This window comes from Anopheles aquasalis, chromosome 2 (assembly GCF_943734665.1).
Source record: "Anopheles aquasalis chromosome 2, idAnoAquaMG_Q_19, whole genome shotgun sequence".
NCBI lineage: Eukaryota > Metazoa > Arthropoda > Insecta > Diptera > Culicidae > Anopheles > Anopheles aquasalis.
The window spans coordinates 14082501-14095000 of NC_064877.1; the positions used below are offsets into that span (position 1 = coordinate 14082501).

At 49.7% G+C, this 12500-nt stretch overlaps 5 protein-coding genes across 6 annotated transcripts in view; 2 read left to right on the forward strand and 3 right to left on the reverse strand.

Moving 5' to 3' along the window:
• The window catches only part of LOC126572618 (chorion peroxidase), an 11467-nt gene extending 9455 nt beyond the window's left edge, over positions 1–2012 (forward strand). For both annotated transcript variants that reach the window (XM_050232058.1, XM_050232060.1), the window contains exons 4-6: positions 1–12; positions 86–472; positions 1803–2012. The exon at positions 1–12 is cut by the window's left edge and continues 1875 nt beyond it. In XM_050232058.1, coding sequence (XP_050088015.1) covers positions 1–12; positions 86–465 — 392 coding nt within the window. In that variant the 3' untranslated portion in view covers positions 466–472; positions 1803–2012. The remainder of the gene's footprint in view (positions 13–85; positions 473–1802) is intronic.
• Positions 2013–2819: 807 nt separating this feature from the next.
• LOC126572627 (lipase 3-like) lies at positions 2820–4156 on the reverse strand. Its single transcript, XM_050232073.1, has 2 exons — positions 3449–4156; positions 2820–3359 (listed from the first exon to the last, which is right to left on the reverse strand). The coding sequence occupies exons 1-2, from the start codon at positions 4154–4156 to the stop codon at positions 2820–2822; spliced, it is 1248 nt and encodes a 415-aa protein (XP_050088030.1).
• Positions 4157–5223: 1067 nt separating this feature from the next.
• LOC126572629 (lipase 3-like) lies at positions 5224–6399 on the reverse strand. Its single transcript, XM_050232075.1, has one exon. It carries the CDS (start codon positions 6397–6399, stop codon positions 5224–5226), a length of 1176 nt encoding a protein of 391 aa, XP_050088032.1.
• A 1527-nt stretch (positions 6400–7926) lies between these two features.
• On the forward strand, positions 7927–10086 carry LOC126572622 (nose resistant to fluoxetine protein 6-like). The gene is made up of 3 exons (XM_050232064.1): positions 7927–8176; positions 8247–8592; positions 8667–10086. Exons 1-3 carry the CDS (start codon positions 7927–7929, stop codon positions 10069–10071), a joined length of 2001 nt encoding a protein of 666 aa, XP_050088021.1. The 3' UTR covers positions 10072–10086.
• An 8-nt stretch (positions 10087–10094) lies between these two features.
• LOC126572612 (uncharacterized) overlaps positions 10095–12500 on the reverse strand; it is a 29540-nt gene continuing 27134 nt past the window's right edge. The window contains exon 8 of the mRNA XM_050232052.1: positions 10095–12500. This exon is cut by the window's right edge and continues 1227 nt beyond it. Within this exon, the coding sequence (XP_050088009.1) occupies positions 11063–12500 (1438 nt within the window). The 3' untranslated portion in view covers positions 10095–11062.

Below are 12500 nucleotides of genomic sequence, written 5' to 3' on the forward strand. Positions count from 1 at the left end.
GATTTACGGAAGGTACGTGTGCACACCACAAACCGGCACGATGATATTTGAACCACAATGCTAATCATTTCTTCTATCCATCCAGAACAATTGCAGCAAATCTACGAAACGAAACTTTCCAGCATCATCTGCCGGAATTCGGATCACATCAAACAATCGCCGGTGTATTTGATGAAAAAGTCCGACCCTGCGACGAATCCCGAAACCGATTGCAAAGAGCTGGACACGTTTGACTTCAATGCATTCCGCGAGGATGCGCATCATTGGCATCATAAGAAGAGCAAGCTGGCAACGGATCAGATGAAGGTGTTGGTAATGGAACCGAAGCAGCAGTCTGCTGGAGTGAGCTCTAGTACAGGTGCAACACCGGAAACAACCGTGGTTACCACAACGACGCCTGAACCAACGACCAGCATTAGCAACGGAGAGTCTGCAGAGACGACCGAGGGTGCAAATGGCGCATAGATGAAAGGTAGGTCAGTGCTTTCAACGAGGAATCGCTAACTAATTCTTTTAATCTAACTAGAGTAGTGAAACTAGAGTAGTGAAAAAATGTATTTTTTTCAAATATTTTAGACGATCTAAACACTTTTTGTAGAAGAAATAACTATATTTCTAAAAGGATGATCGAAAATAATTTTGTGGGTTTTTGAAATAAGATTTTTGATGATCTTTCGTCGAAGTGACTGGAGCATAACGCTTCCTCTAGTCAAGCAGCATTGCTTAAGAAAAGTTATCTCTGAGATAAACACGCGCTTCCTTCCTAGGGCTGGAGGGTGGCAAAATGCGTTTGTGTTGGTAGTATCAGCTAGGCGAACAACTAGGCGACCGAGCGCTAGAACGAAGCGCAACATAAATGCGGACAGCGCTGGAAGGGTGAACGGTGCTCGGCTAGGAAGCGAAGAGTAATTAAAAGGACTGCCTCTACGGCACACGCGCTCCAGCTGAGCGGTGTCTCGTTCATGGCCACTGTTGCTCACTCTCTCTTTCGCTCTATCCTGCGATTCGTCCTTCTACCCTAATCAAGCGAACTGTTATCGCAAAGCACTGGACTCCCCGCCAAAAAACCCTCTCGCACACACAGATACGTTATGCTGTGGTGGAGTAGTATCTTGGTGCGCTAGCTGTTGCCGAGAGCAGGGACGCAAGGCAGGGACACCAAACGACGGCCCGGACGTCGGTATGTCATTGCTGGGGCCTGATGCGTCACCCTCTGGCGTGCTATGAGGTTCATCGGCAAAGGTACATAGACGGCGTGGCACCCTATTAGCTGTGTAATCGGTCCAGCTCGGCCGTGTGCGTTCGAACCACCCTTCACCTTCCTCTGACCACCCCACCGGTGTCTTTCGCACGCAGTTTTTCCAGGCACCACCTCTACGTGCGTACTGTGCGCCTGGTAAAATGGACGCTTAATGAGTGAAACTCGCTGTACATAGAGCTCCACTGGGGAGAGCTTAAAGACCGAGGGTGCGCCTTCGGTGGGACGAGAAGGTGGGCGAGTGGTGGTGGAAGGTTAGTGTTTGTTCTGCGTGGGGTGAGTTGGTGCCCTTTGTTTACTGGAGAAAGTCTCTTCAAGACGGTGGAAGCAAACGATGAACCATTAATTAAAACTAGAAAAGGACAGCTTCTTATGGTGACATTCGTGAGCATGAGTATAGAGAGAAAAGGTATTAAGACTTAGAAAAGAGTATCGCATAAGTTTATATTGGTAGAATTTTTTTTAAATTGTTCCTAACATTTAACATCATTCTTTACTAAACTTTAAATATAAAATCCTACTAAAATCACGTTTCCTTTCACAGGTTCCAACGATTCATCGCGCGTTTGTGCAATAAGTGTAGGAATTGAATAGCTAGAATACGATGCAACGCGACAAACCTTCACTAATTGTGCGTCCCTTTTTTGCGTGTGTGTTTTTTTATAACAAAATCATAAAACCGATTCGTAATTATTGAGATGCAACTGTCCTCGAATTCTCAATAAAAGGCCTTTTAAAAGAATTTTATTGTAAAGATTCGATGTTACTGTTATGTATGGTACGAAAAGTTCTACTTCCACAGCATCTCAAACAATCAACTTTATCCATTGTTCCACGCATTACTGTACAAAATCGTCTCCAAAGCAGAGGCCACGGAGGCATCCAGGGACGAGAACCAATTAATTATTCTTCATTTAATTACTCACTGCTCTCCGTCCTCCAGGTGGCGGATACCGGAGTTCCCAGATACATGCCAGGGATGCTCTGTGTATGTGTGTGTGTTTGTTACAGCGTTACTCATTAAGTCAAGATTTTACCAGGAGCGCAGCACCATCAGCAGCAGAAGTAGGACTTGCGGACGATTCGCTCATTAACCCAAGACACACCACTAGGGGAATGTGGCACCCTTCCCTTGCCTGGGATGTGCCAGAAGGAGATGTTTACCAATTGCGTGTCCGTGGGGAGCAAACAAGAAACGCACCGGGGTTATATACAAAGAAGACGACGATGGCGAAAGGCGTAAGCCCCGGTGAAGCGAAGACGCAACTCCTCCACTCTTTGTGGGAGGCCGTGGCGAACAGTAGTTAGTACATAAGCCAAGACCGGGACGAAGACATCGTCGCTAGTTTGTGTGTATACGTTCCATGTATTCCAACAAGAGTTAGGCCACAATCTTTTGGCTCGGCGACACTAATTACCGAACCGAACTGCGCCATAAGACGTTCGGGATTCGTAAGACAAACGAACACAGACGGTTGGGCGGTCCCGGTTTTTGCACTGGTGCTTATCCTTATCTTCTCGTGTTGCTCGTGTTCGCCTCTGATGTGCTACCGCCTCCTGTTCAGTTGTATCGATCCATGAAGCTGATGACGCGTCGGTACAGCAGCGTGTCCGCATCGATACCCCAGGTGAAATCGAGATGGTTCCAGTCCGGATCCGACACGCGGAACAATCCGATCGAATTGCGGAGCAGTCCATTCAACTGACGAACATCGCTGACGGCCGCCAGCCAATCGTTGTCACCGTAGTGCAGAGCAACCGGTGCGGTAATGCGCTCGAGCGGATAGTCTGGCGGACGGATAGAACCGTAACGGATGAGGTTGAGCGTGAGCCCGTAGTCGTACTGCCGGAAACGTCCCGAGTTGTAGCCCTGGGCGTAGTGGATAAGCTGATTGACCGAGGCACCGGCCGGAGTGTTGGCGAGAATAGCGGGCAGCATCGTACGGTTCAGCTGGGGTGAGTTGAAGCCACCGATCAGGAAGAGCACATTGGCACACACCTCCTGGAAGCGCGCCTCATCACGGCACAGCATCTGTCCACCGAGCGTCATCATCTCGCTGCTCGGCAAGAACTCGTTCACTCCCAACATGCGCATAACCCACTGTGGGGATCGGAAATCGAGAAAAAGACATTAATATCGATCGATTGAAGGATAATCCTCATAGATCCTCACCACGTTGGTCAACTTACATCGATCGAGTCAACGAAGGGCGCAAAAGCACGGACGAACGGTGAGCGCAGGTTGCTCATGAAGGCCACCGGTGCCAGGGCGTGCATCGAACGGATACGCTGGTTGTACTCCGGTCGCAACGAGGTCATGATGAAGAAGGAGGTCGTACCCTGCGAGTGGCCAGCGTACTGCAACGACGTTTGCCCCGTGTACTGGAGCGCGTAATCGATCATGGCCGGTAGATCGAAGTAACCGATCTCGTGCCAGCTAAAGTCCCAGAAGTCCGTATTGCGTGCGTCCGGATCGTGGAAAATGTGACGGCGCGAGTTGGTGTTACCACGGGCATTGCCAAGCCACACATCGTAACCGGCATCCACCAGCAGGTACGCCAGCGACTTACCCGGTCCCGAGACGACCCAATCGGCCGACGAACACAGCAGACCGTGCTGGACGAACGCCACATGTTTACCGTCACGGGGCGGATTTCCTGGTCCACCGGGAATGCGGAACATCGTCAGGATGTAACCGTCGGCGGTCGTAACCTGATGCTCCTCGACCAGATACCCATCGCTGACGATGATTTCGGCCGTCCGCTTCGAGATGTCGGTTGGTTGCGGTCCGTGTCCCTCGCGAAACGCAATCACGTCCCGTATGTTAAAGGCTTGGGCCAGCGACAACGCACTGACCAGGGCCAGTATCGCCCATCTGCTTCCACTGCTTAGCGCCATGTTCTGTGGCTGAAGTCCGGCACTGACTGTACTGGGTGCCAACTGGCTAATCCAGCTTTATAGACCCCCTGCACCTGGTGTTTGTGGCGTTCTGCGTGATGTGCGGTCTGGCAATCACAATTCCAGGGCCCAAAATCCACATCTTATCTCATCGCAATCCCCCCCATCGACCTGCTTATCGCATGCCGTTTTCCGTGTTTTTCATCGATGGCACTGGACTTTAGGTATCTGTCCCCAAAATGATACGATAAGCTGCCGATTGGTCGTTCAGTAGCTTGTCCCACAAATCCCATTGTAACGGAACAGACCGATCGAGCAGGTGGCGTCTACAGCTGCAAGCGCGGTCCAGCTGGGGTGTGGCAATGCGGGATTATCGTTATTATGATGCCAATTTACTCGTTTGTACATGAGCATTGTATATGCGAGACATTTTAAAACAGTTTTCGATTTTTGATGGACGCAAAATGTACTGCTCATTCGACTTCCCATTTGACGCACTTTGCGACCAGTTGCGGTTGTTTCGGTTCTGTCGAACGTAAGAAAACACACGTGAGTGCAGACGTTCGTTTGGCGCATTTGGGTCGTGTGCGAATGTTTCGGTTATATTGAGCGCAAAAAAGGCACGTGCGTTTAATGCGTGCATCCTTTTTAAACACGTTATACACGCATTTTAAGGCACGTTCAACGCATGCGAAAAGAAGGTAAGAATAGTTATGTTCTCTTGCAGGTTCGCACCGTCGTAACGGAGAGAGGTTGGACTTGGCACCACCATGGTTTTATCTGATTTCGTTTGGCATTTTCAGGGGGTTGCATAATCCGGCTGCACAAAGTGAAGATGAGTGCAGCAAAATAATATTCAGGGCACGAAATGACGCCGAAAAAATGTGCCTAAAACGCGCAAATAACGACGCTTTCGTGGGAACAAGCGACAAGACATCGACTTTCTTATTATACGCCCTCTTTCATGTTATTATTCGATGGATTGCTGGATTTTATTTAGCCGTCCCCAACGATAACGATAAGGTAATCATTGGGCGTCCAGAAGCTTGTCCGCATTGTAAACGACGTCAGTTGTACCGACTCATGATGCCAATCACTTGGTTGTACACAAGATTGTTTGCGTCGATGCCCCACACGAAGTCGAGATGGTTCCAACGAGGATCTGGCACACGGAACAGACCGATCGAGTTCGGCAGCTTCGAGTGTAGCTTGTGGACATCCTTCACTCCGGCCATCCAATCGTTGTCACTGAAGTGCAGCGCGACGGGTGCACTCACCAGCTGCAGAGGATAATCCGGTGGATACTTTGCACCATAGTGCTTCTTGTTTCCCTTCGATCCATGGTCATACTGACGAAAGTGGCCAGAGTTGTACTCCTGGGCGTAGTGAATGAGCTGTCTCACCGAAGCACCGGCCGGAACCGTCTTCAGCAACTCCGGTATCATCGTGCGGTTAAGCTGGGCCGAGTTGAAACCGCCAATCAGAAACAGCGCGTTAGCGCACAGCTCCTGCAACTCTGACTGATCGTGGCAAAGGAGCTTACCACCCAGCGTCATCATTTGCGTGCTGGGCAGAAACTCATGCACGCCCAGGATGTCCAACAGCCACTTCAGTTCGTCCACCAACGGTGACAAGGCACGGACGAACGGTGAATGCAGGTTGCTCATGAAGGCAACCGGTGCGAGGGCGTGCATCGAGCGAATCTTTTTGTTGTAATCCGGTCGCATTGAAGCCATCACAAAGAATGACGTCGTACCTTGGGAGTGGCCGGCGTACTGTAACGACTGCTGCCCGGTGTGCTGAAGCACGTAATCGATCATGGCCGGTAGGTCGAAGTAACCGATCTCGTGCCAGCTAAAGTTCCAAAATTTGGTATCGCTTGCATCGGGATTAAGGGAAATGTGTCGCCGAGAGTAGATATTACCACGGGCATTGCCAAGCCACACGTCATACCCAGCGTCTACAAGAATGTATCCAAGGGCACGGCCTGGACCAGAGATCACATAGTCTGCCGATGAACCGAGCAGACCATGCTGCAGAAAAGCGACATTTTTGCCGGGACGGTGAGGTATGATTGGGCTGCCGGGAATTCGAAACATCGTCAAGATGTAACCGTCGCTCGTTGTCACTTGGTGTTGCTCGTGCTGGTAACCATCCCGCACGATCTTTTGCGCGGTATATTTGGCTGCAACGGTACCTTTTCGTAGTAGGCTAGCAGCCCTAACCATTCCCGTACCGATCATCACTGTCAGTAGTAAAATCAATGGAAAACGGACGATCATCTTTATGCTGAATCTAACTCTAGCTTTATTACGTAACGTTTCCTTCGTTACCCTTTTGAATACTCACGAGCAACTGGGCACAAGAAACGTGCTCTAGAAGTTTTTGTAATCACATTGAACACCTTTCAAACAACGGTCAGCTTCGTATAGTTTATTCTACAGCAAATCATACAAATAATCGAAATGATTAAGAAATTATGCCGAGAAATTGGAATTCACCAGGAGGCCACCCAACAATCGGCATGCACTAGTGTTTGTTGAATCAACGGGTTGTGTACTAGCCTGATAACGAAACCGGCTCGCTGGTATACATACACCCTGAGCGACAAATTTGATAACAGCAGTAAAGCATGCTGCTAGTAGCGCTGTGCTCCTGTTCCAAGGCTCTGGGTCGATAAAACGATGGAGGAAAATGAATTTTCCTGTTAGTTTCAATTCAAAAATAGATGTGAAGTGTACCTAAATTTTGTTTAATTTAAAAAAAAACAGCAAAAATACTGCCGAGCTGTGGAACCTTTGTAGAATCGTGCGTCATGGATTGAACGTTCGATTGTGCATTCTGGATGGTTTAATAAAATTCAATTTGATTTATTTTCAGAGATGGTGCATGAGAAAACCTCTCTTAATTTTCTATTCATCAATAGGGTTTTATAAAGTTCATAAAAAACTGACTGAATGATAGTATCTATATAATATTTTTACTACAAAGATTACGAGCTTTCTAAAATGTTCAGTTATTCGCTTACCTTTTGACTACTGCATGTTGAACGAGATACTACAGGATGAACACTACAAGACTGCTGTAAACGGTACTCTGTATTAAAAACAATTACGTTCGCGGGAAAGCGCGTGACTTTTGGCAATCCATACGTACTGCCGAATAGTACTAGCATGTGACAGTGGAGATATTGTTTGAATAGCCTCAAGATTGGTTGCATCACGAGATTTCCACTACATCCCGTGACACACAAACACGCACCCGAACCGGCGTGGTTGATTACAACGCCCACGCAGCTTCATCTTATGGTGTGCTGCTTCGTTGAACCATCTTAAAGCTAACAGCATGATCTAGCACCTTAAATACAAACAGGGCGATCCAATGGAGCCCCCCTTGTAATAGCCATTGAGCAGGATTGATAAACGTTCTTTAATGCCGAGCAAGTACATCGGATTCGGATAGGAAGTGATACGATCTATCTACGGTGATACGATCAGATAGATTAAGCTACGCTCGCCAAATTTTTGCGGCATGCGTGGTGACCAGAAATAAGTTCCGGTATATCCGTACTCATTGGGTGGCTGCTATCACCCTCGCTGATTGATCGATGTCGATTGGACAATATCTTATCCGATTGTTCGGTTTGCTATCGCCCAGAGTTTAAGCGATACGGTCCCCGATCGGTCCCCATTCGTGTACGCGCTAATAATAGTGGCTCACGCTGGCCATCGGAGTACCAGTCGTTGAAGTGATGTTTAAAGTGTAGCACGATGAAACCACCCGGGCAAATGAGTTCGATAGTTTCGGTGGCGTTGTTGGTTTGCTTGATTGGCGGTTTGCTACCAGGACACGTTGCCGATCAGCTATCCGTGTTGAACCAGATACCGTACGGACTGTTGGAGCATTTGAAGCGCGTTCCGCAGCTATGGAACGCCACGAGCCCCGGCGAGCAAGAGTGTTTGAATCAGTTGGACGTGTTCGGAGCGTCCTTCGATGCCGGTGAAATGTGGGCACTGAGCAGTGAGTATTAGCCGTTCCAAAAGCTCCAGTATCATGGCTAATGAAAGCGTTTCACTCCCTTAACCTTAAGTGTTCGACTCGTGGGGTAAGCATCCATCCGGGATCCTGTTCGGGAACGTGTTCGCTTTCGGTAACTTTGACCAGTGCCGTCGATTGGCACACCAGAGTGCACTGACGAAGGTACGTGGCCAACACTGTACGCTGTATGTGGACCTGAGTCGGGCCGGTGTACCGGCTCCGGCACCGTTGCAGTACGGAGTTTGTGTACCGGATACTTGCGAGCCTCTGCTGGTGGCTCAGCTGACCAATGCCTACTTCGCCGCGAACCAGATGCTCGTCGTCAATGGACCGCTGCTCGATATGTTCTGTTATCGGGACACCGATGAGTCCTTCCCGGCGGTTACAATTGTGGCAATGTAGGCACATTCGCTAAGCCAGGTTCCAAGATTCGCCTCCTTATCGTTCTCTTCTTCTTTTTGGATTCCCCTAGTGTACTGTTCTCGATTTACGGTGCGATTCTGCTGCTAGCAACGATCGTCGAAATATTCTTCATCCACACAAAACAGAATGCTCCGAGTTATGTGAAGCGGTTCTCAGCCTACACCAACCTGGGCCACGTGTTTCGTATTGTGCCTCGCACAGTGGGCAAGGATGGTGTGCTGGAGTGTGTCAATGGCATTCGCGCTCTGTCGATGCTGTGGATCATCATCAACCATGTGCACGATACGGCCTACGGGATCCCGACGTTCAACATTCCCGTACGGCAAGAGTACGCAGAAAGCTACTTCGGTGTGCTGTTCCATCGGTTGGGTGGTAAGGCGGTCGATATCTTTCTCATGCTCAGTGGTATGCTCGTGTCCATGAAGATGCTGCGAGAGCTGGAACGATCGAGGAAGTTGAATGTGCTGGAACTTTGGGTGCATCGTATCATTCGCCTAACGCCCGCCTACGCCGCCCTGGTCCTGTTCGGTATTGCGTTCGTGGAGCAGGTTGGTGAAGGGGCACTGTACAAGCTGGTGGCCGATGAGCTGATATCGGCTTGCACGAAGAGCTGGTGGGCGGCACTGTTGTACGTCCAGAACTACACGCACTACACGTCGATGTGCTTCGTCCATACCTGGTATCTGGCGGTGGATATGCAGCTCTACCTGTTGTCCCCATTGCTCATCTATCCGCTGTGGCGTTACGGCAAACGGTTCATCCCGGCGATTGTACTGCTTGCTCTGCTCTCGATTAGCTGCGTTTTCGCTACGTTTATGGTGAACGAGTACCGATTGAATCGATCGGCACCTCGGGGCGATGGGTTGATGCCACGGAAAACCTACCATCCAACGCATGCCCGTATGAGCGTCTGGTTGTTTGGGGTTCTGTTCGGTTATCTGCTCCATCGTACACGTGGTGCGCGTGTCAAGCTACCGATGGTGGCACTGGCCGCCGGATGGCTCGTTACCATTGCGATCCTTGTCGTTACCGGGTACTCGCTGAAGCAGCTCTACGTCGGTGACTACACGACCATCGCACCGGTTGCCGATGCATTCTACGAGTCACTGCACCGCAGCTTATGGGCCTTTGCCGTCATGTGGGTCATCTTTGTGTGTATCAATGAGCAGGGTGGCATTGTCGACCGCTTCCTGGGCAATCCACTGTGGCAACCGCTCTCCCGGCTTTCCTACTCCATGTACCTGGTCCACATTGCCATCCAGGCGACCACGTTAACGCAGGTACTCCGGTTTCCGGTCGAGTTCACCGTGGTCAACCTCTTCTACACTGCCTTCGGACTGATCGGCATTAGCACGGTCGTCGGTATCGTGTGGTGCATCGCGTTCGAGTATCCGTTCTTCGGGCTGGAACAGTACATTTTCCGAAAGAAAGACTCCAAGCCGTCGAGCGACTGAGTTGAAACGAACGAAATGTAGCTTCAAAGTGGTTTTTGTTTTATTAAAAAATGTTCATTACTTTAATTCAGCAATTGGATTCGTGCACACATGACCCCATCATCTTTACAAAGGTTTCTATAACTAGGCTAAAGATATACGATTGTTTCTTTTCTTCGTCTTCTCGCTTTGTTGGCTTGCAGCGGAACTAAATGGGAAGCACAAACTTAAAGAAGAACAGCAGATAACGCCTATTGTTGAAACGCGCAGTTGTTTTCGTCCCTGGGGGTGACCGTTACAAGATTTTGTACAACAAGAATTACTCGCAGCACGATAAGCGCACGGAGGTCGTTTTATGATCTGAACTTTAAAGTAGATCTTTCGGTATTTAAAAAAAATCTGAACAACTGTACCTATCGCTTTTAAAATATAAGAATCGTTAATGGGTATTTCTAAACGCGGGTCTGAGATTCAATAATTCGGGGTCGGGTGGTTCCGCATTTCATTCAGATAACAGTCGACACATAACGTATACCGCTCACAGAAGGAAGTGTTTCGTTCTTTTGTAATTCATAAACTGCTACTGTCCCCTTGCGCGCCACTATCCGTGGATAGAGCGCTTTTGATTGAATTCATTCTTTCTAGTCCCTTTCTTTGGTTCGCTTCGTCATTACTAGCATAAGTCGATCCAAATACATCCAGCTCCTAACAGTTAAACGAAGCTAAGATCCGTTCGCCCTCGCTCTCTAAGCTAATCGCACCAGTCACTTATACGATCAGGATCGCATTCTTTAGATATACCGTGGCAATAGGTAAATAAATAAACAATTAGGGATTTTGGGTCTCTTACAGTCTAACCTTCCGATAGGCTTCTCTTCTCCATAGAACGAAACTCACTTGGGACCTCTATCAACCGAGTGCCGTTCGTTCGATAACGACGGAACGAAAGCGGACAAACCATTTCTATTCACAAAACATTAATTCTATTCCCGATGTCACTGGTGCGCACATTTCACTTGCGTTGCTCAAACCGTTGCTGTAAAGATGCTACATTAGATGGTTTGCCAGGTGCTGGACGTGCCGCGGCCGTTAGCAGTTTCCCATTACCAACGGTGGTCGACGGATTCGTGCCCTTTGCTCCCACCGCCGTCGTCGCCGTCGTTGTCGGTTTCGTTGTAAGGGGTTCCGGTTTGGCAGCAGTTTTCGGTTTTTGGCCGAGGGCAGCACTCTTCACTCCGGACGGTACGGTACCGTTCGGGAGCTGACCATTGCTCATGCTACCCCTTGGGGAAGGTGTTCGTGTACGAACGCTTTGCTGGGGTTTGGTCGTGGTACTAGCCTTACCAGTGGTAGTACTAGCGGCTGATGTCGTATTGGTCGGCGCGTTGGATTTCTCCGAGGCTATCTTTGCTTTCGTGGCAGCCACAACCGAACCGGACCGGGCACTGTTCGATAGTACACTATGGTACGGTTTGTAGGCCGAGCTAGCACCACCGGCACTGCTGACTGGCACCTTTTTGGGCGGATCCTTCGTCGTCGTTGGACCTTGGAATTTGATTTGATTGAGTACGTTTGCAGCTGGTGCGATGGCTTGAGCCGGCCCAGACGGCGATGGAAGCGATTTGAAACTACTTAAACTATTGGCAGCGTTCGCAGTGGACGGGTTATCGGTGACACCATCACCACCACCACCACCAGCCAGTGTGGACGGTGCTATCCGTGCGATCGGTGCACTGCTGATGGCTGAAGGGCGCAGGTAACCACTGGAGGTGGTACTGAGCGAAGAGGTACGATTGGCACCGATTGCCACCGTTTGCTTCGCTTCTTCTTCTTCCTCCACGCTCTCATCATCATCCTCAGTGGCATCGAAATCGTCATCATCGTCGTCGATGATCTCCGATGTGTTGACGTACGTCGGTTCATCATCATCATGCTCCTCCCCATCATCGCCTGCTAAGCTCCCGTTAGCCACCACCGTAGGTTGGCTGCTGGCAATGGATGAAGACTTTCGGCTGCTGCTACCATCACCCGAGCGTCTCAACGTGGACGCAATGTACACCGAATCACCGTGCCGGCTCTCGATCTCATTCACAATCTCACCCAGCAAACCCATACTTTCCGAGCTACCGCCGGATGATATTGCGGACATGGGCGGCGACAGAACGCTCGGTGGTGAAGGTGATTCATCGATGACGGCGTAGATGTTGTCCGTTCCGTTGGTTCCCGGCAGTTCACCACCACCGTTCCGACAATCATCGTACTCGGTCCGCTCGATAGTTCTCACTCCGCGGGTTGTTGGTGGTTCTACGATTTTCACCGATTTCGGTGGCGGAGGATTTTGATAGCCGGGCATGCCGGGTATTTTCAAACCAGCGTGCGTCGTATGGATGGCCGCCGGAACCGGTGGACGGGGAGGTGGAATCGTGGGTCTTGTACCGACCATACTCTGG